This window comes from Semicossyphus pulcher, unplaced genomic scaffold (genome assembly GCF_022749685.1).
Source record: "Semicossyphus pulcher isolate SPU_LCO1_2020_fin unplaced genomic scaffold, fSemPul1.0.p SCAF_17, whole genome shotgun sequence".
Taxonomy (NCBI): domain Eukaryota; kingdom Metazoa; phylum Chordata; class Actinopteri; order Labriformes; family Labridae; genus Semicossyphus; species Semicossyphus pulcher.
The window spans coordinates 23,185,529-23,213,112 of record NW_027211681.1 but is presented as its reverse complement, the minus strand read 5'-3'; the positions used below and the strand labels follow the sequence as shown (position 1 = coordinate 23,213,112).

At 41.6% G+C, this 27,584-nt stretch overlaps 2 protein-coding genes across 2 annotated transcripts in view; one reads left to right on the top strand and one right to left on the bottom strand.

The window, feature by feature from the left end:
• Positions 1 to 18,117, bottom strand: part of ncf4 (neutrophil cytosolic factor 4) — a 34,357-nt gene extending 16,240 nt beyond the window's left edge. Inside the window, exons 1-6 of the mRNA XM_069666702.1 lie at positions 17,972 to 18,117; positions 16,751 to 16,835; positions 16,489 to 16,648; positions 9,283 to 9,353; positions 8,459 to 8,586; positions 5,221 to 5,269 (exon numbers count right to left, since the gene is read on the bottom strand). Of these exons, the coding sequence (XP_069522803.1) occupies positions 5,221 to 5,269; positions 8,459 to 8,586; positions 9,283 to 9,353; positions 16,489 to 16,648; positions 16,751 to 16,835; positions 17,972 to 18,003 (525 nt within the window). The 5' untranslated portion in view covers positions 18,004 to 18,117. The remainder of the gene's footprint in view (positions 1 to 5,220; positions 5,270 to 8,458; positions 8,587 to 9,282; positions 9,354 to 16,488; positions 16,649 to 16,750; positions 16,836 to 17,971) is intronic.
• LOC138595331 (parvalbumin-7-like) overlaps positions 1 to 27,584 on the top strand; it is a 39,431-nt gene that overhangs the window by 4,913 nt on the left and 6,934 nt on the right. The gene's annotated exons all lie outside the window — the stretch shown is intronic.

Sequence of the window (27,584 nt, the reverse complement as noted above, 5' to 3'; positions counted from 1 at the left end):
CATGCAGTAGTTAAAGAGGGGGTGTTACGCCGTTTCACATTTTAAGACATATATATATAATGTTACAATGTTGGATGTCCAGACTAAACGTGGGTGAAGTTTCAAATCTAAAAGTATGTTGGAGTGATCCCCAGGCTTCTCAGCTCAGTCTGCAGGCTGCTGTGAACGCCAGGTTTCACACAGTTTTTTTCTACATGTGACGTCACAAAGTGCAGCCTTGGCAGGCTACGGAGAGCTGGAACAATCAGAAGAAAGCGGGGTTGTGGGGGCGGGATTTCTTAAAGGGACAGAGCTGACTGAGTCGTTTCAGGCAGAGGCTGTATGAGGGCCTGCACAGAGCACCAGTGTGAGAAAAAAAGAGGCTATCATCATGCTAAGCTACTCCACAGGTGTGTGAAATATGTTCTGGTTTAAATCAAAAATATTTTATGTCTACATATTTGGTTTTAAAACATGGCTTCAAATTGGGGATATAATGGCTGGATAATAGTTGGATGATGAAAACATCAGTACTCACAATGAACACCAGATTATGCTAACCCAACCGCAAATTAACCTACAATTAAACAAGGTTTTATCAACAGTGGAACCAGATATAACACTAATGTTAGTTCATATTTGTTAAAGACCTTTGGCAACTTAAATCTGCTTTAATTGTTCTTTTGTCATGGCTTATGTGTTGGCGAGCAATTGTGTTTTTAGCCATCCAGCTAACATGGAGCATAATAAGAACTGTTTGAAGTCATGTCTCTATTCACCTGATGACAACAAGTCCAACATCTGTTCTTTAAGCTCTGGTTTAGTCTCCACCAACCAAAGAGAAACCATATCTTGGTCCTAAGCTGCTAAATGGTAGACTCTGTCTTTGTCAGTGTGCTGCGTTGTACCTGGCAGACAGGGTACTGAAGGATGATCAGACCTATTGTGCAGGAAACAGCTGCTGCTGGATGCTCTCAACACTCCGGCCAACTGGAGTGGTGAGAGCGCACAAAACAGTTAATATGATGTAAGAGCTAACCAGTGAGAGACAAGAGGCTAGAAAGCTCAGTACGGCTGCAGCTAATTTATTAATGCCATTGTTTATCAACATTACATATTGAGAAGTTATTTTCTATAAAACTGTAAAGGATCCCTCCCTCTAAATCTTTACCCAGCCCTCCACAGCTCAACGTCAGTTCAAGTAATGTCACTCTCCACAAAACGTGCGTAATAGATAACAAGAGCCACGGGCTTGACTATAAAATAGCCTATAATGTGCTGCTCTTGTCAGAATAATTTTGGCCCTTCACCTTTTTCGTTAATATAAAAGAGCAGTGGAGTAGTTGAGCCTGTGTAGATCCACTTAACTCCAGCATCAAACTTAAATCTATAGTATTACCATCACAATGGCACACATCCACATGCACAAATGAGACTTTAGGTGCTCAGTTTCAGTTCATCATACGGTTACCAGTGAACAAACGAGTTGTGTGGTCATATTTCTCCCTGATGACGATGAGTACGAAGCGTTCCTCCTTATCAGTTTTTTTGCTCCAGCAGGTCTTTATCTAAAATAGGATCTAATTTCTGCGCTAATGGCTCTCACTGCAAAAGAAGAAGGTTTGAGCATCCGTCGTTTAGGACCTGCTTGAATTTCAATTTTCTAATTTCATGTTTTTTTCCACTTTACCTTTTATCCGTCACCGCCTCTTTGTCTTTCTCATCCCAGTTTTGTCACATCAGAACGAACCAGCCCTCGAGCTTGTGCTTTGTTAAACTCATGCTAACTGAGAGCCGTGTGTCCCATTGACCTTGTTTGACGCTCACAGGGCCACAGCCAACCACAATTACTCATGGCTGTGTTTGGGGCTAAGCTTGAGCTAATACTAAGTGGTGTGGAATGAAGTGTTGTAGCGTAAACGCAAATGCTCACGCCAGTTCTACTGTGACAAATGACTGTGTTCTCCTCTTATCCATCAGGCACAGAGCCGCCATTGATCATTGTTTGGACTGAGTTGAACAGCCACTTCCCTGTGCTGAAAAGACACGCGGCAGGACAAACACAACCACACACAGAAGCACTCTTTTTTTTCTCTCTGAGAGAAAGAGAGAAAGCTAAAATAAATGTTGAGTAGGCTGACTGCTTCGTGAGTAGAGTCCACCACTGTTTTACTTTTGTGTGGGAGAGAGAGGAGGCAGAGAGAGCGAGAGAGAGAGAGAGAAATGTAGCTGTTGCTCTTGGTTTGATAATAAAACACCACTGGAGCGTGCAGAGAGACACAGATACAGAGTGTATGTGCGTGTTTTATGTATGAGCAATAGCTGTACCTTTTCCTGTGTAGTGGAAGGTTAGAGAAAGTTAAACGCTTTTGCACACAGCGTTCAATAGCTGCAAAAAAAACTACACACGCGTCACCTGCAGACATGTACTCACATTTCAGACAGTATAGGGTGCAGACATAGCCACTCACACAGAGGAGCAAAGGTTGCATCAAACGCACCAACATTTCAAAATTGTCTCCAGCTTTTCGAGGCACTTCTGTCTCCAGCTAAGTTCTAAAAGCATTACACAACACTCCTAGAACGCCGAGGTGCTGCCACAGCATGCAGTGAATGTTTTTAATGCTAATCAATCAGCTCATTATTTTCTTGATTTACCAATAAACTGATTAAACTTCTCACAAGAGCGAAAAGTGTCTTAGTTTATAGCTGACATCATCAAAGGCCTCTTTTTTCCCTTTTAGACCGTCCAAAACTAGTGCTGAAAAACGCAAAGGTTTGAACTATTCGAATGTCTATTGTTGCGCAGCATGTCCACAAGAAGGCAAACCAATACAATGAGACACAAACTTAATTGCAAAGATACATTTATTTAAACATAAACATGCCTTTTAAAAGCAAGACAGTCTGGCTGCAGGACCTGCACTCAGGTCAGTTCAGGTCAGGCCTCCTCCACCGTCAGGCCCGGAAATGGACGCAAGACGTTACAAAATAAAATCGGGTAGATACTTCCAGTTTTAGCGTTTCAGTCATTTATATATTTAAATTGTTCCACTATTACGCTGGCTAACAGTATCTTATTTACACTCGCTATTGATGTATTCTGTAAAAACGGGAGATAAACGGGAGAGAATTATGTAAAATTATACAAAAAATAAAGCCTGCAGTTGCAGCAGTGTAACATGAAAAACAGACCAGTGTCTAAGAACCTAATATTTCTGCTCGTACTGTAAACCTGAAGACCTTTAGAGGAAATAAAGGCCAATAATTATTTTAATTTACATTTTAATTTGAAATATATAAACAGTGGAGGTGGCCTGACAGTGGAGGCTGCAGCGGAACCGACCTGAGAGTGCAGGTCTGCAGTCAGACCCCTCTCTTTAAAAGATCAACACAGGCATCGACACCTCGCAAAATAAACAAATTAAATAATTAGGTTACGACATAACGGACATTCAGCGCTCCGAGCGAGCTGTGCGCTGACAGGTATATTTATTTAAACATAAACATGTCTAAACATAAAAAAAACAAACATACCTCTACCTGTCTGTTATGCTGTGTGAGGTAATGATTCTCCGCCATCATTACCTCACGGCACACGGTTGTTGTATTAGCTCGTTTCAGCGAGACTAAAGTTAATTATTAACTCATCAAAGGGCATTCAAAGACGCTCTGTAACCAAGAAAATGCACCCGAAGACATACACGCTCATGACACAGCTCTCGAATTTAGCTAATGGAATTTAGAATATTCGTTGAAAGCCCAGTTAATTCTTACATTAACAATTAGTTGATTCGACTTACAGATTTTATACAGTGACGTCACTGATGGTGAGCTTTAATCAGAGGCTCAAACAAGACTCAGATGAGATAAAGTCTACAAACAGGGACCCCCCTTGGTCACATACTGATAAAAACGTAACATTTGCATAATAGGGCTTGTAATAATCTTTCTCTGAAACTGTTCCAACTTGTGTTTGAGGAAATGAAACTTACAAAGCAGAATGATAAAACTGTCTTGATTAGAATCGGAGTTTTGCAGCTAAAGTTCTGCCAAAATAATAAATCATAGTCAAGTAATGGCTGCCATCCATCAGTGAGAATATACAATCAACAATATTACTCATGGACGAACAGTTTTACACACGGTTACAAGGCACTATTTTTATTACATTAAAAAATAGACGTTCATGATGACTGTGATCTTTCAGACCTTAAGATAAGGACGTTTTTGGAAAGTGTGGACATTTCAGCCGCACTTCACTTTTTCAAAGGGCTGTTTGAAACTTTGTTTAAGATTAAGGTCAGGCGAAGGTCAGGCTAAAGGTTAGGGTTAAGTGTGAAGTTAGAGTTGGGGAATGCATCGTCTATAATCGTCCTCAAAGGGACAGAAGAACAAACATGTGTGCTCAAAGGTCAGTGATTGTGCTTATCGTACAAGGAACAAAAGTAATTGTTGTGTCCTTGGAAAATAAAATTGTCAGGTGATTTCCTCTTTAACCTCTGACCTGACTTTGTTCCCTTCTTGTTCAGCTGCAACAGCTACACAACCCAACAAACACACAGCTTTTCTGGTACAACTACCACAACATATAAACACTGCTTTCTTCCCCTTGTTACAGCGTCGGAGCAGAGGGAGTGAACAGAATAAAAATCAGACTGAAGTGAAGAAGAAGAGGGGAAAAGAGAGATGTAAAGCGGATGCAACCTTGAAAACAGACGAAGGGAGGGGAGAGGAAAAGGAAACAAACGTGAGGGTTCTTTAAGGGTGAGGAAAAGGGGGAAGGAAGGGAATTAAGGAAGAGTGAGGAGGGAGAGGAAGGCCATTATGAAAGGAGAGATGGATACAGAAATTAAAAAAGGAAGTGAAGCGAGGCGGGAACTATTGATGAGGTCAACGGAGTCACAGGCAGCGTTTAACAAATGAAGCCATCCTTATTGATTTGTCACATCTGTCGATAAGTTTGTGTACGTTGTTTCTTTTCTAATGTGTGTTTTTATCCGCCTTCTTTGTGAGTCTCACAAAGTATTGCAGTGCAGTGGGCAGGATTGTGCGTGTGTGAGTGTGCATGTCATAAGGTGATGGAGTCATGCCAAGGGTGCTGACGGATCATATGGTATCTCTCGGGGTGAAGGAGTGCATTCTGCGTGGATGTTAGACTTTAAAAAGTTGTTTTTCTGTGGGTGGCCATGGAGATAGTAACCAAAGCAACAACAACCAAAAAGCTGTAACTGCACGTACCTCGGCCCTGGGGGAGGAGAAGAGGTCCATCTTTGGTTTGACTGTCTTCCTGAAAGACAAGGAAAGACAACAGATGTTAGTGGACGAGCTGTCTCACAAAAATGCCGCAGGTGTGATCAATAAGTGGTTTATGATTGATCCAAATTCTGAACTTTTAATGTGGGAAATTCTGAACATAAATTAAAGGTGTTCTGGCGTTTGCATGTTCTCCCCGTGCATGCGTGGGGTTCCCTCCGGGTGCTCCGGCTTCCTCCCACAGTCCAAAGACATGCGGTTCATTGGTGACTCGAAAAGTTGCATCTAATTTGTAGGACAATGAAAGCATTATTTCTGTGGCAACATTCGAAAGAGGAAACCCCACAGTTCCTTGTAATATTCCAACACAGAAACCGATTACATCTCCGTGTAAATAAAAGCAGGTCAGATGCAAGAGCAGAGGAAGTACTCAGAGTCTCATTTTGCAACATTTCCTGTTGAGAGAGTCCTGCTTTACCACATGCCCTGCTGGTGCAGTTTTAACACAGGGAAATGGGCCAATCAGGAGCCTGAAAAGCCGTTATGAATGAGGAAGGAAACGGTTAAAAGGGTAATATGTCTTGGTGGAGCTTTCCCGAAGCCAAATTTAACTTGACCGCATCTGCATTGATACTTCCATTCATCTAGCATGTGGTTCGATCATATCCAAACTTAAATTGTTTTTAACTTGTATCACCTGTTTGAAAAAATTGGTTACCAAACTACGATCAAAAGCTGCCATTTGTTTGGACAAAAAGACTTGTGAAAAACGCTGGCAGGCAGAGCATTCACTCAATTCACTAGCAGTGACTCATTTGCTGTTTTGGCCACCAGCTGACTAGTAAGTCGAATATATCCAAGCACGCTAACATGGCGGCCTTTACAACATGAGCTTCTCGGAAGATTTTGGGGGCCTATTACTTAGATTTCAATTTGTTTAAAAGTTAGAATAAAAATGATCCATATAAACACCTCAGTTAGGATCAAAATAGAATTTTCATTGGTTGCAGAAACTGATCAAAATGAAACTTGTGCAATGTAACAACCTTATTACTTTTTGGCTAGGCTCTCCATTTGCATTTGTCTTCAGTCTGATGTATGCATTGTTGCAAAAGTACAATTTCTTAACCTGTAACAGCAACTACAGAACACATGACAGACATCCGTTTTCAGGGAGCTGATCAAATACGTGCTGAGACGTTGCCACATGGGCTGATGCTGAACGTTAACCCCTTAAGGACAATGAATGCATGAAGTGTTGATAACTTTTGTACGTCAAGCAGGTGTTCCGATTAAATGGGTCAGCACATGTAAACACCAGACTGTTTTAGATCCCATCCATCCAACCATCGTCTATACCATTTATCCTGTTCAGGGTCGCGGGGGGCTGGAGCCAATCCAAGCTGTCATTCGGTGAGAGGTTGGGCTTCTGTGTACACCCCAGACTGATCGCTAGCCAATCCAGTCTAGTCTAACCCTAACCATAACCCTATAGAGACAGGGATCCTTCCATGCTCACTTTCACAACTTTAGAGTCACCAATGAACCTAACGAGCATGTCTTTGGACTGTGGGAGGAAGCTGGAGCACTCAGAGGGAACCCTCTAATGCACGGGGAGAACATGCAAACTCTGTTTTAGATCCCATCCAATGTAAAAAGTTGACCAAAAATCTTCAACCCCAATGAATTCGATAAGGACAGTGTGTTCAGACAGAAGACAGAAGTGTTCATGTAACTGCACTGACGGCTCAGCTTCCTTAACTTCAACACAGTTTGTTGCAGCAGCTCCCCATGAACATCTCAGCCTTTTCTCTGTGAGATAAGCTCCAAGTATTTGGTGCTTTATTAAGATACAATATTCATGTATGGGTTTGTTTTGGTGGATCAGTTCTCCCCGTAGAGTCCTCAAATCTTCCTCAAAGAGCAGAGCTTCTTTTAAAATAAATGTAGAACAGTTTGCTTTAAACTCTCGCATCGAATATTTCTCAAAGTATTTCAGACTAATCTACATTGTGCATCTGCATTACTGTTCCAATATCCTCAGGCAAAGACCATGCGACCTGCTTCTTGACTCATCTTAAACTGGTTTACAACCTGATTCAATATGACAAATTGAAAAAACACAATCTGCCGGAGCATGGACGAGAGAAGGATGGGTGAAGGAGAATTTTATGAGCAATCAAGGTGAATCTGGATTAGCTTAGCATCATAGCCTCCTGTAGGCAATAAGCTTTCTCTCTCTTTGTCTCTTCCTGCAGTTAAGCAGGTCTAAGCGTAACCATCCCTAATGTAACATTAATCCATGTTTATGTAAATCTTGTTATTTTTATACTTTGACAGCAGAGTCCCGGTACACCCCATCTATAAACCAGAAAGATGCATCAGCAAAACTTAAATTGTGTTACAATATTTGCAGACTGGCTTCAATTTCTTCTAAGTAACTGAATTTTCAGTCAAATTGACCTGCATTAATCAATAAACAGACCTAATGACACTCACCTAGATGGAGAGCTCTGTGTTAAAGTTGTGTGGACGTAACTCTGATGAACTTTTCTCTTTAGTCCAGTTTTCTTTAGTCTTTTGAAAAAGTTCTAGAGGTTTGAAGGCAGCATCGTATCAGCTGTTTTGTTCATCTTTGGAAAAACAAACACTAAACTTACACCGTCAAGTTAAAAGTCTCTTCCTTAGTTCATTTCTAGAAATCCAACAGTAAGAATTTAAAGCTTCTCCTCGTTCACTACGCTCACTTCTTGAGCTCATCGCCCACTTTCAACCAAGACCTGAACTCTCTCTACTCCAACTCTTTGACTTGAAAAACATTTTGTAATTAATTCACTACACGCAAGATTTATAGCAATTACGCCTCAGAAATTTCACAGAAGGTCATAATTTGATGGCCTTAGATGCTTAAGATCCTACAGGTCATCTTCTTCACAAAGACAGTAATGCGTTTTAGTTTAGACGAACAAATAACCGCCTTCATCATTAATTACAGCGACTTAGCTTCAAACCTCATTTTCCAAATGCTTTAAACACTTCACATACTTAGCTCTTGGTCTTCTCGGCTCCTAATGTTCTTAATAATAATCTTCCTGTCATGGAGATTGCTTCTTCATGTTTAGTCACAGCTTCAATGGTGCTAAAGGGGTTCAGCTTTAATGTTTAGTGCTACTACCAGTCACTCTCTTTGTGCCTTCTGGCATTGAGTGCAGGGGGGGCTTACACTTTGCGGGTAGGTGGGCGGAGGCGCCTGAGGGCTCTTGGTTGGTGCTCGCTGTCCTGGTCGGTCTGGTAGAAAAACATCCTGAGAGCATCGTTGAGCAGAAACCATGTTGGCAGGCCTAGCAACCTCTGGGAGGGAGGAGAGAGGGAGTATGAGGAGGGAGAGATGGTTAAGGGGTTAGACATCAAGAAAAGGAGGTTCGCAAGAAAGATAACAAGTCAGTGTTTGAGGTGGGAGATGGGAAAGGCAGAAAGAAGTGAATGGTTAGCGAGGTCCGCTGAGACAAAAGGGGTGCGAGGAGAGTGGGAGTTTAATGGAAGACGAGAGGGAGAAGTAGGGTGGTGGGAGATTGGAGCGATAAGGATGGAAGGAGTGGATGAGATAGAGGAGATGAAGCGAGTAAGATTACAAGTACAAGGCGAGCGAAGGCGAGAGAGTGTGGCAAAATGAGAAGCACGTAGGTTGCGGGAAAAAAAGAGCAAAGCAGAAAAGAGAAGTGAGTGAGTGGGAGAAAGAGAACCTGATCGTGTTTTTAGCGATGGAGCAACAGTGAAACATGTCAAAAGTCCCGCAACTACAGTCAGTCAGACGTGATGTGGGCACAGGGCAGAGCAAAGAGAAGAGAGCAGCAACGCCTACATGTTGAGCTCCATCTGCAAACTACTGCTGAAATATCCGAGTCAGTGCTTATCCACCTACTGCATCGTTCAGCCCACTAAGTTGTAGGCTTCTGCATTGCACAATGCAGAAGATACGAAGCATGCCAACAACTCAAAAGCCTTTGTTCAAAGTAAAAGACATCAACATGCATGAAATGTGATTACCTTCATGTACGTGTTGAGTTCAGGGATCCTGCTCTCTGCAATCTCCCTCTTGTTGCCGATGAAGACCTTTCCTAAAGAGAGACATGTTTACAATTAAAAAGGTGCACCAGGGAAAACACAAGGGGCCACGTGTAGTTGAGGTGTGCATCACTTCCTGCAAGAACAGACGTTCTTCAGATCTAGAGCCTGGAAATTCAGGTGATTAACTAAATCTAATATGCATTGTTATTGTTTTAGGCTCTAAGTCAGTTTCACGTTCTGCAAACGACTCTTTGCCGTCTACACACCAACCAATTTAAAAAGGCAGCCTGCAGGATTGTTGACCCAAGCACAACAGGCATCCAGATAATTCATATATACTCATACGCTGCTCCACTGACAGTTGTTGGCAGTCATTTGCAAAGGTGCTGAGCAATGCACCAAGAAACGAAGTGATGAAAAAATTACCTACTTGTGGACGAACACGCCCTGCCTTCCACATCACATACTCTCTTCTTACTTTAGTACGCTCTGCAGCTGCCCTTACACACTACCTACTTTGCATGCAGTATGTACACCACTGGGAAATACCACTTTGTCTATATTGCACTCTAAACCTTTACCCTCTTGCTCATAGATTCCTCTCAGGGACTAGTTCACTTGTCTGTTCTCTCCCTGAGGTTGAATCGGCGTGACACATCTTTTGCTGCCCAGAGGATTCTGGGTCAGTGTGGCAAAAAGGGAAGTTGCATTACAAACTTCAAAGTGCGGCTTGATGTAGAAGGACATCCTTGTATGTGTGGCCTACTGCATTAGTATTGGGAGATGCTAAAATTTTGCACACTAAATAGTATAGAGGTAGGTGTATTGGAAAGAAGCCGTGCAATTAGACAAAACAATAACAGGAAGCGATAGACGATCAAAAATATAAAAAAGAAAATCTATTTTGCAAAATTTGTTAAAATGATGATATTGTAGCAATACCAACATATCCTTCATGACAGTGTGGTCAAATCACATTTCCTCTTGATATCACCTCGTCCAGTTAAAAACCAAACGACACAGCCCAGATGCTGCCGATGCTCTACATCAGACCCTCAACAATTCGTCCGAGGCCATCTAACAGCGCTGTTAAATCAGATTTAGCACAGTCCTAATGACCCTCAGCGCCAACATCCAGCCCTCTCTCCGCTCTCAGTTTCTCTCGTCTCGTTCACTCTTAAGCACGATAAGTCACTCAATCACTCACGGGCACACACTCGCTCACTTACTGATGAATCAATCATTCATCCTCTCACCTAACACCATCTTCTGGGTCCCTCACAGAGTAAGAATGCCCTTGTGACCTTAATATCTATGTTGTATTTAACAGGAGATGAGACTTTGTTTGACTTACAGATAGCAGCTAATACATTAAAACTAATATGATGGGATATACATCTAGAGAGAGCGAACAGGAACTTTTTTTCCATTCATTAAAACAGTTTCAATTTGACCAACAGACCTATATCATGTGTTTTCATCCTTACCCATCACCCATCCTCCCCCCTGCCTCCCTCCTCTCTCACTCCTGTCTTTCTTATTCCCTCTCTCCGTCCTGATGAGATCTGGCACTGCAATTAAACCCATCAGATCCAATATCATCCGGCAGACTCCTCAGTGGCAGACGCTAAATCAGTTGGTAGAAAAGTAGAACTTTCCCTGAATAGAAAGTGACAATGGGTCAATGTTACACATTTCTAAATAAAGGCCCGGGCGTTTGTGTATGTGTCTAAAATATTATCGCTGCCACGGTAAACTTCAGATGACCAAATAATTTGAATTCTTTTAAACCAGTGAAATATGGTGGCTTGGCTGTCAGAGGACAATGATCAGAGGGAATTTAAAACATCCCCAATGGATGCACCTTTGGTTACGAGTGATATATAAGGAGGACTATTTTAGGATATTGGTACACAGTTACGTAATCATGAAAAATAGCCATCAAAGATAAACTAAGATGTCCTTTTTCATTCCTATCATGACTTTGAAATGCATTTCGACAACAGCTGAAACTCTCTGGCGCACACACACTATGGAGCAAATCCGTCTGTTCCTCGTAACAGGTTACAACAAATGCCAAGAATATGAATCATTTGTACCTTTACCCCCTGTTTGGCACACAACACATATAGTAAACATCAAGGGAAGGAAGAGGGCCTATGGGGGGGGACAGAGAGGAGCTGAGGATACAGATAAGAGAGCAGAAAACAGCCTGGTTTTAAAGGCCTGGATTGGCTGAGCTCCAGCCAGAGATGAAGTTACTTTACAAATGTAGCTTGAGAACACACAGGCAGTCACACACACAGGTCTGTCAGTTCTTTATATAGCCTTTATGACTAATGGGGGAAGTTGAATGTCACTTATGGCACAAAATACTGAAGTCTATTGTCTTAAATAATAATAATAGTACTATAGAGCTCTTTAGGAAAAACAATTAAACTTGACTTTTGGTAGGAGATGTGATGATGCAGTGCCAGCCATCTTACAGTTAGAATATTGTGTTGTTACAAAATCAATGCATATTCCACGTGCAGTAATTGTGACATTAAATATTAAACCAAATATAATGTTTCAACTTCAAAAAAACTGTCCCAAAATCAATAACTAAACCATTTGATTTTGCACAGATATGAATCTGTAAACCGCTTAGGTGTGATTACAGTGAAAAGCAGAGAAACCTGATTCGCCATCAATGAGTAATTCATAGGCGCACAAATACCTCATTCTGTCCTCATCCCTCCTTAATCAATGACCCGAGCCCCTCTTCAGGCTTTCATTGGTGCACATGTTGGTTTTCCAGCCTCGGATAATCAATACAGACACTGACGGCGGCTCCCAGACAGACAGACTTATGGGAAAACAGTGAGGTGCAGAATGCGACCGGAGCCAGGGGGCCTGACGAGGACGAGAGGACAAACACAGACAGACTTAGAGTTTATCTCCGTTTAGAAATATTTCACGGCCTATTGAGTCGGAGGGAAAGCTTTGTAAAAAATACTGCATTAATTTGAAATTTGATTTTAACAAGCTCCCATACACCTGAGTGGAATGAGCTACTTCTTAGCGGATAGATAGATCCTTTAACACTGCTGTTTCCCTGCAGTATGTCCCTGTACCACTCCTCTGTCCTATCCATCTGCACTTTTCTGGCTACTCTGAATTTGTCACAGTCTTATGAAACAGGGTTTTAAGCTGACCCTAAATAATGTACACCTCAGTGGCACTATGATGACTGACTGCATTGCTGACAACCTGACACTTAGCTACAGGCACAGTAGATTTTTTCGCCTGTTCTAAAATTATTTCAAGATTTTTTCAGGAGTTGCATCAGGTTCATTGAGTTTCATAGAAGAAAGTTTGTAAAGATGCTGACGTTCTCCTTTCTGGGACAATTACTCATTATTAGAGATGTCCTGGGTTGATCCAAAGGATGGTATCAAGGCCAGTCTGGTCCTATTAAAATGGATCGTTATCAGTTTAAATCAAGCCAAAAAGAAATCTGATCCTTTCTTTACTCTTATCTTCTCCGTGTTGTTGACGTGAGCTCGGCTCTCTTTAGTGACAGGCTGCAGTGCAATCATTCTGCCGCGTATCTAGTGGGAAATCTGAGTGTGAGAAATTTAAACCAGTGCAACAGAGAGGTTAGAAAAATAGTCCCTAAACTCTGATGCAAATCTGGTATCGCTCCTTCTCTCTGATTAGCAACAGTGTATTTAAAATACCCTGGTTCAAACTTCAAGCTATTGTTAGCTATTCTTAATATGAATTCCATTAGCAACTTGATGTCCCACCAAAGTTAAGAAAAAAGTGAGCCAAGTTAAAGTAAAAGATAATAAAGTAATAAAGATTTTCATTCAAATAAATGTCTGTTAAGTCACTGTCACCGAATGAGGTAACACAATGGTGATTGAGCCGATGGCCCACTTTGCAGTATTACAGACTGGGTGTCTGTGGCGACTTTCATGGAAAAAAATCACAAGCGGCGCCCAGTTAGTGACGCGTTCTCCATCAGCCAGCAGTGGTTGGTCTGCCAGAGAGGGTAGGCGGAGCTAAGCGGCTGCTTTTCCGCTCTCTGCAAGTGCTGCGAGTAAACAGTAATCTACTATGGCTGAACAAACAAAGAAAAGATGGATGACTACAGATACAACTTCAACAATAAGTGAAAATCCAAAGAAAAAGAAACAAACTCGACGCTCAGATGAAGCAAACAGTCTGAAAAGGAAAGCGACCGTCAGCGAGGAAAATCAAGAGTTACAACCGGAGCCAACTGTGGACGTCACACATGCAGCACTGTCTGGATATCTGGGAAGTGTGCTCCTGCTATTACAGTTTATCGCCATAGGTGCCGCCAAAGAGAACAGCTGAGATATTTGAGATTACCAGGATTACCAGGAGAGAAGGATAAAGCTGTTAATTCAGTAAGTCATAAGTTTTGGATGTGACTCTTTATCTGCTCCATAAATAGTTGATCTTGAACAACCGTTTCCATTATGCTTTACAAAGTCCAGTTAACAATATTAATCGTCCTGAATACATATTCAAAGAGTCTGTTTTACCCTCTCGGACAGCAGATATCTCTTTGGAGACTCAACTTCACTTTGTTATGCAGCATCATGTGTCTTAGATATAGTTTGTAAACCCTTGTGGCTTCAGTAGATTTGGAGTTAAAGTCTGGAGTTTACTTTTAAAGTAAGTTTGTGTGAAACTGGAGATGGATTGTAATCAAGTCTGTACGACACACAACAGTAATTATTCTTTGTTAATCTGTTTTTAAAATAATCAACAAAATCCAATCATGCCTCAATCTCCTCTGAAACCCCGGTGATCAGACGAGACAGGTGTGTGTGTGGTATCTGACGGGAGGAATCGAAGTCCAACAACAGTAGCAGATTCTAACTTTTAAAAAAACTATGTTCATTCAGATCAGTTTCAGTTCTTCCACACATGGGCAGAAAATACAGCCAGCTGTCACCACAAACTGTTGCTCTTCATGAGGCAGATGAAGCAGAATGAGAGCGTGTGTGTCTTCAAGGTGAAGGTTGTAAAGGTACACGGCAGAAATGATGCAGTAACATGCCATGTTTCTTCTGTGTTCAGTCAGCAGCAGCGTCCTGACGCTGCACAATAGCAGTAAAAATAGAAGTTACAGTACAGTTGCCCTGACAACTGCACTCCATCCTCACTTTATTTTTAGAGTTACAGTTTTCATTTTAGTGAAGCATCTAACAGACAATTTCTTTAGCAGTGCAACCTGGGAAAGAGCTATGGAGGGATATCAGTGATTATGTAACAACTTATTACTATCACTTTTTTAAATCTTATTTCCTTTCACAGCAATTTCTATTTTTTATGTTTTATTACTTTGAACTATGACCTTGTAGCTGAAGGCTGATAAACCATACGCAAGGTTATTTTACTGCTATTTCCAGTTTCAAACAAGAAACACATGTGTTGGGTGCCAGTTTGGCTTAGAGGTTAAATCAGCAATCAAAAAAAGAGACTGTAGTCCTCAACGCGATGGCCCTGCGTTCAACTCCCACCCTCGGCCGTTTGCTGCGTGTCATCCCCACTCTCTATTCCCCTGTGTCCGGCTCTATCCACTGTCCTCTCTTCAAATAAAGGAAGAAAAAGCCCCAAAAAATAATCTTATACATTTGTCATATTTCCCACAACAGTTCATATCCTTTTAATAAAACACACCTTGCTTTATGAGAATACTCTGACATGTGTTCCCATCATGTAGCAATAAAGGAACTTGAGAATCAGGGAAAAAAACGCACTTCCATTATTAAGTAAAGCAATAGCAGGTCAAGTGACATTAGCAGTCAGATGGCCAGTGGCTGTGCAATAAAACACACGCACATTCTGCGTTGTTATAGGGTGTGTTGCAGCTAAAATTAAATGAAAGAAGGAACAGGAAGTCCAGTTTGATTAATAGTTTGACGGCCTATCACACATCAAAACACTGCAGCGGTTTAATGTGACACAACTCACAGTGCCAAGTAAACTGACAGGAAGGTGTGCTTGCATATAGTTGATTGGTTAACACACATCACAGTATGTTGCTGCACAATTTGAACCAGGTTCACTCCAGGATTTCTTTGCTGGAGGCCTCAGTTGACTCGGGAGAAATTAATCTATATGAAAACACCTTTAGGGAGGCTTGCACATCAATATTTCCAGCAGGATAATGTATGTCATGATCACAGACTGTATAAAAAGATAGACTACATGACAGCTCCCTATAAGTGAAGCCAAAACATTTGGAGCGCCCCCTGCTGACTGGCTGCAGTATAGGTCGTAAAGCCTGCATCCTCCATGCTAAAAGAAGGGACATGAGTCAAACTATAAAATCAAAATACATTTTTGTACAGTGTTCATTTTTCTGACTAGTTTACTTTTAGTTATTTGATGCTGTAAAAATTTTGATTGACAGCTCTGTTGACAAATACGGCTCCTGCAGCCAATCAGTTCCGGATTAGCAGAGTAGAGGAGGAACATTGAGAGGAGACGTAACTAAAACAATCACCACAGTCATTGAAGTTTCTGTGAACGTCTGCTTCAGACCAACACAAAGAAGCTGTTAAACACGCCTGCGTGCGGGATCTTTGCTGTTTTTTCTGGTAGGTTAAGAGTGTGTTTGGGTTAGCGGAAGTGGCTAATGCAGCTCCACCCACAGACCTCTACTGCGCAGTGGCAGTCAAGATGGCAGTGCCTGTCATGGGGGCTTTTTAGGCTTCAATTTCATGCAGTGAGAGCAGATGGAGATGCGTCGTCCATCTATATATACAGTCATTGGTCATGACAGAGAAACACACTGTTTGGAACACTTTATGTGTTTGCTTGTTTACTAGCTGCCTTCACACACAAAATATCAGGGACATTCTCCCAAAACAAAACTTAAAATTTGCAGTAGGTTTGTATCAGACAGATAATGTATTTCACTATTTTACTCCATGTTGTCTTGTTTTTAAGGCACATATCCAAGTGCTTCAAAGACAGCCACTTGACCAAACTGGAATTCAGACGCTGTGACCTCCTGTTCACCTGTCATACTTGAAAGATTACAATCAGACTGCACGGTCAAAAAGAATTTGCAGCTGAGCTATGAGCCCCTGATCTATTCAAACAATGTGTAATCAGACACACTGTTGAATACTGGTGTGTCTGCATGCTGCTGCTCACCTGGAAGAGTGGGCAGGATGCAGGTGTTGGGACCAGGCTTCTCCGGGTTTTCAGGCGAGTATTTGGACTCGAGGATCTGGTGGAGGTTGAAAAACTCTCTGTACCGCCTGTAGATGAAATACTTACTCCCTCCTTTAGTCTTCACCTCAACTACAAAGATCTGAGAGAGAAAACAAGACGTAAATGAAACACAGATTGTACTCTTGTCAAATTACGTAATCTCTGCTGAATCTTAAGTTTGTGGTGATGTATTCAAACTTACAAAGTAGTCAATGAAGCCTTTCTTCTCCTCAATATCAGCGATGGTGGCAGAGATGGGGATGTTATGAGGCAGCTGATCGAAGTCACTGTGAAAGAAATAATCTGGTAAGAATATTTTAAAGACATATATTCAAACCTCAGAGTTAAGCTCTGTAATACTTGTTTTGTATGCATTTCTGCCAGAAAATATATTTTTATTAAAGGAGCAATTCTCCCCTGGAAAAAGCCGCTGTCAGTCAAAGCTGGTGTTCTCTGTAATCGATATAGAAGAATATTTGAAATTGCCACCATAGCTGTGGAGAAAGTTATACAGCTTGTGGTTTCGCCCATTCTACATTCCTACAACACCCAGCGTGCATTGCATTCCTTCCTCTGAAAGGAACGGCCCAGTGAGAGAGGCTGGAGTGAAATACTATGGTTTTCCAGTCAAGGACGTTCATCGCTGCAGGCAATGGCTCAGAGCGGGACAGAATCCGAAATACGACAAGAACATACCATTGGATGTCTAAAAAATCTTCAGGTCTGCAGTCTACGTTTCAAACCTGACGACTTTAAACGAGACATGACATCGGAGGCGGTTGTCCCAGATTGAGGATGTATAGTTTAGCAAGCTCCCTCCGCCAGATGATGCGTTTTACGTAGTCTGGTGGAGGTTTTCCAGGGCCCACTGGAGAAGCGGATAGCTTCCTCCAAAGGCACAGAGTGAAATTGTGTTTTTTTCCTACCATAACGGCATTAGCTCCCCACAATAGCATGATTGGACTGCGGTTGAAAATCGGCGATCTGGCCCTTTAATTTCAAACAATTTATCAGCTTCTACACCTTGTTTTCAATCATCAAATATGCTAAACATCTGAAACCATGTCAAACAGAATAAAAGCCTGATAGCTCAACAGATCTGCCTGTACGCAAATTATTTTGAGTTTCAACTTTCGTATCTGTTGGCCTTCATATTTTTGCTGCATGATCCCTTTATGGCAGCAGAAAACAATAATATTATACATTAATGCAATAAACAACACATTTCTTGTACTTTATTTTTAAGAGAAAAGGCAACAACTGAGAGTGAACTGAGATGTGACCTAAACATTGATATCAAATGATGTGACTACTAGGTCTTTGAGCAATGAGTCCTCAGAGCACTGATATTTTAAAAACTACTCTATCGAGCGTAAGGTCATTGATACAGCGTGTTAGTGATTTTTACCAAACAAACACTCACCTCTCGTCTCGTAACTGCTGCGGCAGCGACATGATGTTGCAGGATTGATGGCAGACAAACGGAGAAACTTTTCCTTCTGTGCGGAGGACAAGCGCTTCAAACAGAGCTGAGTCTTAGACCCTGCCCTGTCACACTAATACAGACTGAACTGCGTCTGAAACTGTCTGGAGGCGCAGCCGTGCGGAACCAGGCAACAGGAAGCGAGAGTTCCCCAAAAAGACCAGAGGATGGTGCGTTCACGTAACGTTTGCTGAAGTTACAGCAGGGGCGGGGAAAGTTTCTGAAATGAGGTGCAGGTGTCGAATGAGACGGCAGGTGTCGGGTTAAACCTCTATCAGCTGAGGATCAAACAACTTGTAGCAGCTCTGGCGATGATGGTGCACCAGAAGCCGGTTATTGATTATGTTAAAGAAGTCATCTAAATCAGACTAAAAGATAAACATTCCTAACTTCCATTTATCCATGGACAAGTGGGTTTTCATTGTTGTGCTTTCTAATTATAAAACTCTTAAACTCCTGCTGCCACACAAAATCACTACACTATATTTTTAACAAAGGTTAAAAGCCCCGGCAAACAATGCTTTGGTGACTTGTTACTTGTAAGACACAAAATAGCATTCATTGTGTAGTATCACAGGGATATATGAAAACTAAAGCCAGAAATGATGGCACTGGAGTTAAATAAGTCTGTTATATCAGTCATTATTAAAATCATCTATAATAGGCTTCATCATCAACATTATTCAGGCCAGTATCATGTTTGGACAGCTTGTTAGCGCCTTCACAAGGACGTGTTTACAGGTCTCTATATTTGACATTTCTGTTGGTACACATGGCTCTCTGCTTACTTGCCACGAGTTTGATTTGGCAGGAGCAGCATGCACCATGTTGTGTGCCAAATAGAGTAAAAAAAACCGCCACAAATCAAACACGTGTATCCTCAAACCTGCACTCCTGTCACCTTTATTCATGCATCTTGCCTGTGTCTTGAAATGTAGGGTCTGGTACATGCTAGGATATGTTCAGACTGCAGGCAAATGTGGCCCAAAACCGATATTTTTCTCATATGTGACCCAGGTCTGTTGTTTTCATGACAGTGTGAGCAGCACAAATCGCATGGGATCGGATCTTTTTCAGTCTGATTTGGGCCACTTTCACATGTGCTCCTAAATCTAGATTTAGACTGAGATTTTTTTTGCAGTGCGACTCGAGTCTGAACTGTCATATCGAAACTCATTCGACTTTAACGTCCATCTTGATCGACATTCGTCACAATTCTGCACTGCCGGGAGTCAAACTGTAAATGTAAACATGGAAGACGGCTGCGATGGAGTTAGTGAAGGGATAGTGAGGTGTTCGACTTCATAAGTGTGTGGGGTGACACTTCGGTTCTGGCTTCCACGGCACTTCAATTTATACATGAAACCGTAAACGCTGACTTCCATGGCGCCCACGTTTGTTTACGTATGACAGCATGCTGCACGTAGTCTTTGTTATTCTTGTGAGCATGTGGGTCAGTTCAGGACCGTGACCAGTTCACACTGCAATCTGATATTGGCCACATTTTAAAAATAATATGAATAGCCAAAGAAAAAAATTGGATATGAGCAATAAATCAGAATTGAGCACTAATGCTGCGTTCACATGGATTCAAGCAGATGGTAGAAGGCAAACCGGATATCATTTTAGTGGACGAGGGTAGGACGGTGAACTGTGGTGAGGCCGGCAAGGCTAACGGTAGACGGCATTGCCGTCCAAAGTTAAAATTGTTTTCACCTTTTGCCGTCCTGCACAATGGAATTTACAGCCGGATGTGACGTACCTCCCTATCACAACAAGAAAACATGGGCGATCTTGACACATGAGAGGTAAACCGGTCATGCATAGGATGCACCCACATGAGCTTTTATTTTTGTTGTCTCTTTTTCAGATGCAGATAAACAAGTGATACACAGTGCACTTCCTTTTTCACTATCCATATTGTAAGTGAAAGAATTAACTTACGTTTTAAGGAAAATGTTATGTTTGCAATTGTTTGCAATCCGCTCCGTCGGAGTGTTTGTTGACTTTTCCCGTACAGTGCAAAAGGTGTCTGCTGTCTGCCTGAATCCATGTGACCGCAACATATGGCTTGCAGTGAACTTAGCCATATAAGTGCCTCTTCATTTGCAGAAATCAGGTGCAAATTGACCTGAAATAATTAAACACAATGGAAGAGTCTAAACATAATCTATGGCTAATTTAAGGTGAAAACATTGATATTAATAGGTAGTTTCTCACCTTGTTTCATTGTGAACCTGTTGTCAGGGTCACACTGTAAATTAGTTTTTAAAAGCACGATTAAAAATAGATACCTGTGGGTCACGTCGTGCCCTGGGACTTCCCGAGCACTTCTCAGGAAGTGCTCTTAAACTGTTTGATTCAAAGGTTCACAGTTTGACACTCACACACATCCAGAGCAGTCTGTGCAGCAGAGGCAGTGCCAGTAGTGCCACATGCACCACATTCGACATCTACAAATCACTCCCACATCCAATTTGACAGATTGGTTTAAATACCGTAAACAACAAGCAAGATGGTTGATGTCTATTGTTAGTCTCTCCCAGCCTCCCACACTGCAGCACACAATGGAGGATTAATTATGTCACATGAACAAAAAGCACAACATACTCCAGTTTAGAAATTCCCTTTTTGAACGTGCTACTAGCCTGTCACTTTCTCTTTAGAATTAAGACCATTCATATAATAATCTGTTGGATACTCTTCAAACTAAAGCGCTGGAACAGATAGATATTTACACCAGAAGCACATGTGAAAGACTGCTTTACATTTAGGATGAAACTGACATGATTGTTAGTAAGTCAAGTTGATTTGTCAGAGCACCGTTCACAGAGCGAGGTCACAAAGTGCTTCACAAAAAAATGAAATAATAACAATAACAATAAGTTACATGGTCAAAAGCCAAACTGAAACTGCTTTGTAAAAGCATCAGTTGAAACCGCAAACCGTATTTGAGTGTGTGTTCCAAAGTGTCGGAGCAAGAGATTCAAAGGCGCGGTCACCTTTTGTCCTCAGTCGTACACGACGAACAACAAGTAGACCCTGGTCAGAGGGCCTGAGGGATCTGTTGGGGTATAAACGGACGGAGCAGGTCAGCCATGTATTTGGGTGTTTGGTTGTGCAGGGCTTTATAGACAAAAAGAAGGATTTTAAAATGAATTCTGAATTTTATTTTGGAGAGAACAGGACGGGTGTGATGCGAGTTGTCCGGCTGGTTCGAGTGAGCCAAGCGGCGGCGTTTTGGATCAGTTGTAGACAGGCAATAGAGGACCTACTGAGGCAGGTGAAAAGGGAATTGCAGTAATCAAGCTGTGAAGAACTAAAAGCATGAACGAGCATCTCAAGCTTAGCATGTGAGACAACAGCTATGTTTCTTAAATGCAAGAAACATGAATGTTGCTGCATTCACATGAGGTAGGATGTGTTCTGACACCAGAAACTTATAGCTGTTAAGTTGTTGACTTCAGATCGGAATGTTTGTGTGCTTCATCCTTTAAGATAACCTGTCTGTCCTCTCCGCCTTTAACGTCAGCATCAACTCCTTGTTTGCAGCATGCGCTTACATTCTTCTCATTTCTTATCTAATCCGAAGCAGTAAGCACACATTCTCCACATCACACGCACACCTTTACACGCACTCTTCTTTTGTAGTTGACAACTGCAAGCACACGCAGACGAGGGCCGCTGATCGTTGAAATGACTCTAATGAAATAACTCCGGGCACACAGTTCAGGAGGTGATTAAAGCTTGCAACACTAGATGTCAGCAGAGGCTTTGCTGTGCTGTAGTTTGGGTGTGTTAGAGAGAGAGAGATATTAGCCATCATTTATTGTCCAAACTTAATCTTTTTCTGAAGTGACTGAGCTGACATGTAGGTTGAACGTGGTTATAACTGAATCAATCTTGACCCATCTGATCTTCAGACTTTCTGTCAACATATCACACACTATATCAAACTCATCGAACCAGTTCCTTCTAATAACCCTCCCTTATAAACAGAAAATAGATGTAAGCTTTAGTTCTGCACTGCAGCCTGTTGTTTGCCTCGTCATTACAACACTTGAAGCGCTGCCTCAGGGGCTGCAGACACAGACTGACAAAGGTGAAAAGAAAAGTGATAACATGCTTCAGTGAATCAAACATTGTGTGTTGAAGGCGTTAACCCGCCCCATGTTCACTGATCTTACCTGTCTGACTTACTGTATGCATTGAGATAAAGGTGTAAATGTCTCAGAGTCATGACGTTGTCAGGTTAAGCTCAACTTAAGAGTAAAAACAAAATCAACGACAAGGAAAGAGCCGTGGAAAGAGATGATGTGAGAGCGTTTGTGAGGAAAACTCGGTGGGTGTGAATACTTTCTTGTGTTTGTTGTATAAAATCTGAAAGAAAGAGTGTAAGTGATGCTGTGTGCAAGGAAAAAAAAGTGTGATGGTGCATAGAAAAGTGTGTGTGCGTATGTGTGACACATATTGACTCTATATCTATTTTCATGCAGCCTGAGATGGATCCTTTAAAATGCTGCTCGTATAACAAACCATTGCCAGCCATGAATTGCAGAAATGTTTTTAAAAGGTGTGTCTATCTCCAAGGTCAGGCCAGCTGCTGAGTCTGTCATGCTTTGGTGTGTGTGTGTTTGTGTGTGTGTGAGATAAGAATTTGTGAATTGTGAATCTGACATGTGAAAGAAGGTTTATGTGTGTTATCTCATGTTATGTTTGACAGTTTGTACAGAATTTATTACATGCTAACTTTGGAGTCAAACTTTTGAGACAAGACAAGCACATTGTAAAAAGTCTAATGATGAAATAAAACAAGCCGTTAAGTTGACAGACAAACCAAAAGCACACACAAACATACTGTATGTACATGCGTAGAGTAACAGAAGAAGTGAGCGTGACAGAAAGTGTTTACCGTGTTGACAGCTGGTTACTATGGAGACCTCATAAGGGAAGCAGAAAGAGGAAGGGGTGAGCCTTAGGCGAGTGCTAACAGAAAGAGTTTTTTGTTCCAGTATGTTGTCAAAACTTCAAAAGTTTGTCCCATAAAAAACTTTTTAAAATGATAATGGGTTATACAAGAGCATGGCAGTTTTGTTCTCTTCGGTGGCACCTATGCCAAGAAACAGTAATTTCCGGAGCACACTTCCCAGATATCCAGACAGTGTCGCATGTGTGACGTCCACGGTTGTTTCTTTTTCTTTGGATTTTCACTTATTGTTGAAGTTGTATCTGTAGTCATCGATCTTTTCTTTGTTTGTTCAGCCATAGTAGATTACTGTTTACTCGCAACACTTGCAGAGAGCGGAAAAGCAGCCGCTTAGCTCCACCTACCCTCTCTGGCAGACCAACCACTGCTGGCTGATGGAAAAGTCTGTAACACTGCAAATGCAAAGGCAGTGGGCCATAGGCTCAATCACCATTGTGTTACCTCATTCGGTGATAGTTAGTGACTTCACAGATATTTATTGAAATGAAAATCTTGCAAAAACAGCGATTGGAGGATTTGTAGGGAAACTCATTCTCTGTAAAATTGATCCAACTCGCTTGCTGTAGTTGAGGAATTGAAGCCATAATTAGAACACTTTAGACAAAAAAGGTGGAGTTGATGTTGCTAATCTGATATGATGTGACAAGTAACATTTAAATTAAATTATTGTTTTTCAACTCCCAGGTGGTTAACGATTAAATGAGGGACATTATTATTGCATATCAAACTATGACACATTCTTACACATTACATATACAATAATTAGGAAGAACAGGATGGTGACTGTGGGGCGTAGTAGTTTGCTCCCAGAATAGATCTAATGCACAGATTTAGAAGCCAGAAGACATCTATGTGCCTGGGTTAAAACTGGGATGCATTCTGTTAGAAAATGTCGGGTCTATAGATTACATGCAACTGTTGCATCAACAGTATGTATTGACTATATTTAATTAGATTCAAAGCAAGCCTAACTACAACTTGACATACTCATTGTAATGCTAAAAACCATATAAAAAAAGTTATATGTAATCTAAACATCAGATTTAGAACTGTTTATACAGAGATGGTGTTAAAGGTGTTAAAAACACGCTCACTGGTCAGATAAAGGGACGTCTCTGTGTGACACAGCGACATGCACATATACAAATGTGAATGCATTATAAAACACAAGGACATTTGGCAACATCTATTAGCTTGTTATTTCTTAGTGTTGTCGTGGGTAAAGCATCTTTAACAATAATGAAAAACCTGTTACAATGTATTTATGTTTTATCATACTGTAGGCTCTCCTGCAATATGCCCGTGGTGCACGCTGGGCTTTGTGTTGATAAATTGGAATAATAACCTCCCACAAAAATGTTTTTCCTCACAGTTGAAGGTGTTTCGGAGCGGCCCCCACATACCCGTGGTGCACTTGCATCTCTGTATACTTATGAAATATCTGCAGTGAGTCTGCTGACCTTACATAATATTCTGCATAGCTCTGCTCAACTTTGACCCGAGCAGAAGTCTATTTAATCAGAATAACTTAAAACTGTGAGGGTTGGCAGGACCTTTTAACATTCGTGGTATCTAAAATAGATATTTGTTTGTCCATAGCAACAGTGTGAGTGTTATACAACGATATGTTTGTGTTATATAAATAATACAGCCAAAACAGAATCTAAACTTACAATTTAGGATAGAGGCTATATACATAGATGAATTTACTGCTACCGATGAGACTAAAATTAAATCCATGGATTGTAATTGTCTTCCGGTCCCTGAACATAGAGCCCACTAAACAATCAGCATGACTAAGAGGAACCTAACAGGGGAATGTGGATGGTTCTGTGCCTCATTACTTAACAGGTTGACTATGTAACAAGCCAAACTGCCAACAACTTGGTGCATTCCTTTTAAAACTCACCATCTCCCACACACACGCCCACACACACCAGCCGTAACATTAGCACTAAATATACCACTGTAACCAGTGCCTGCAGTGCAGTCATGCACATTTGGCAAAGAGTGGGGCTTCCTTCTCCCACTCTACTGTACATGTTGGCCTGAACTGAGCGCACGAGGTTGTGCCGGGCGTTTAAGTCATCAACACAAATGATTAGAAACTGAGGATTAGAAACTCCACAATGTCCAAATCTGAGGCCATTTCTGAGCGACGTTTAGGTCGTTTTATGTCAATCAACTCATTGCATTTTACCCATGGAAAAAGTAGTTCCTTAACTAACTACTTCCATTAACCTGCAGGGCTAAACTATAAAACTGTAAACCCTCCTTCTTGGGTCACCGAGTGCCTACTCTGCATTCATTAGATATCCTGACACTTGGCAGAGCCTCCTATCAGCACACAGTCACTGGGTTCCCCACGTGTATGTTTAGGGCCAATATCTGCTAATCTCTTGTCCAGAGGCAAGGGATACCCCGTCAGAGCCACATACACATTCACAACTGTGGCTTGTGGCTACTACCCCTGCCGTGACTTGATGCATCACCTGGTACTGGAGGGTTTTGCACAGTGAAAACACATTTAATCTCTTATTCCATCTTTCCAACACTCTCATGGCAGTATAAATTGTCACAAATGTAACCAATAGAATAGTAATCTATAGTTTACTTTTTTTTTTTTGCCAAAGTCTGCACGACTTCCAAACTATGTGACAGTTGAAAGTATTTTTCTTGCGTCCAACATGGAAGCCTTAAGGACCCAGTATTAAGTGCGAGAGAGTCCTGACGAGGATGAGGTTGGGTGCATAAGACTGAAACAAACAAATGACCTGGGTTAGATTCCTTTGTGAAACCAAAACTTAAAGGTGGGGTGTTGTGCTATTTTGAAGCTTTATATTTCACTCTGTGATACCTGTGGAGTACCTTAGCATAATTAACAGTTAAAAAAACTAAACATTTTTCTCACACCGCTGCTCTGTGCAGGCCCTCATACAGCCTCTGCCTGAAACGACTCAGTCAGCTCTGTCTCTTTAAGAAACCCCGCCCCTTCAAGCCCGCTTGCTTCTGATTGGCCAGCTCTCCGAAGCCTGCCGAGGGGCAGAACTCAGTGTCTGAGGCACGATTCCTTCCCTGTGGCCGTGTTACAGAATTGTCAGCAAAGAGTAAACTTCACTTTTTCGATTTGAAATGAATGTGTGGAGCTCTCGTCCTTTGGAAAAGTAAACACTGATGTCTTTCCTTCACAGCCAAAGAAACACTTTCTGCAACACATTCTTAACCAACTTGACGAGCAGAGCTGTTGGGCAGAGTGGTGGAGTGAAAAAGATATCCGAGGCAGACTGAGCTGCCGGGTGGGCGTGTCCTTGAACTGTGCCAGGGGCAGGAAGTTCTGCTGTGTCTCTTTGTGACATCACAAAGTGAAGCATCTGGAGAAGTCTGTCTGATAGCAAGCGCACACAGCAGCCTGCAGACTGAGACTTTCATAACATACTTTTACCTACAGATTTGAAACTCTGCCCACACTTAGTATGAACATCCATCATTGTAACATTGTAACATATGCCTTAAAATGTGAAACAGCACAATATCCCGTCTTTAAGCTATTTATTTTAACCAAAACCTAATTCATACATTTCTAGACATAAACAAGTAGATTTGGGGGAAAAAGAACGTAAGCAAAGTGGACTCTGTCACAACTTGGTCAACATTGTAAAAGTGGGTGCACATTAGTAAGGTGGAGCAACCAAAACTACCGGCTAGGTTTAGGAAGGATCGTTAGGGGAAAGATAATAGGCTTAAGTTGCTTTTTGATTTCACACGGGACTCAAATTTTGGTCTCCTGGTTCCTGGTTACTAATATTTTATCTATTTAAGAATGTTTGTGTCTTCTTACAAAATCTGTCTGATTCTTTCTGTTCCCTCTCAACTACACTACATTACTTTGTTCTCCAGTGTTAATGACATTTAACATTCATTCAATACCCCCATTACTCCTGTCTGTCTCCAATGCTGTCCTTGATAAATTATTGGCCTGCTGCTCTTTATCTTTATTTATAGCCTCATTTCATTTACATTACCTCATCCATATGTATCACTGTGTCTCTCTCTGTCCTCGTCTCCTGACCATGTCTTCTCACTATAAATCCTTCCAGTGTGTTGTCCTCACAACCTCGCCCCACCCTTCCCTGTCCTTCTACAATGCTGCAGGGTGCTGATGAGGTGTAACTTAATAGTAAGGATAAAGTCTCCGGCCAGGACACTGACGAATCAGAGGGTCAGCACAGGACACAAAAAGAGGAAGACAGACAGATAGTATTGACAGTTCCAAGTCTGTGCCTCCTCATGCCTATTTTCGTACCGTCTCTCATACATCTACCATAAATGAATCCTCTCTTCCCCTTGACAGATCAAAAGCAAAGGAAAGAGAATCAGAGTGAGTAAAAAGAAGAAGGAAACAAAGAGTTACACAAGCTGTCAGGGTCCTGGAAGAGTAAAGATTGACAAGTGAAAAAGGAAGAGGCGTAAGAAGATATGGATGCAGAGAAAGAGGCAGATTTGTTCTGTGATTCGGAGAAAGGAAAATGGAAAAGGACGAGAAACGAAAGAGAGATTAGGAATTTA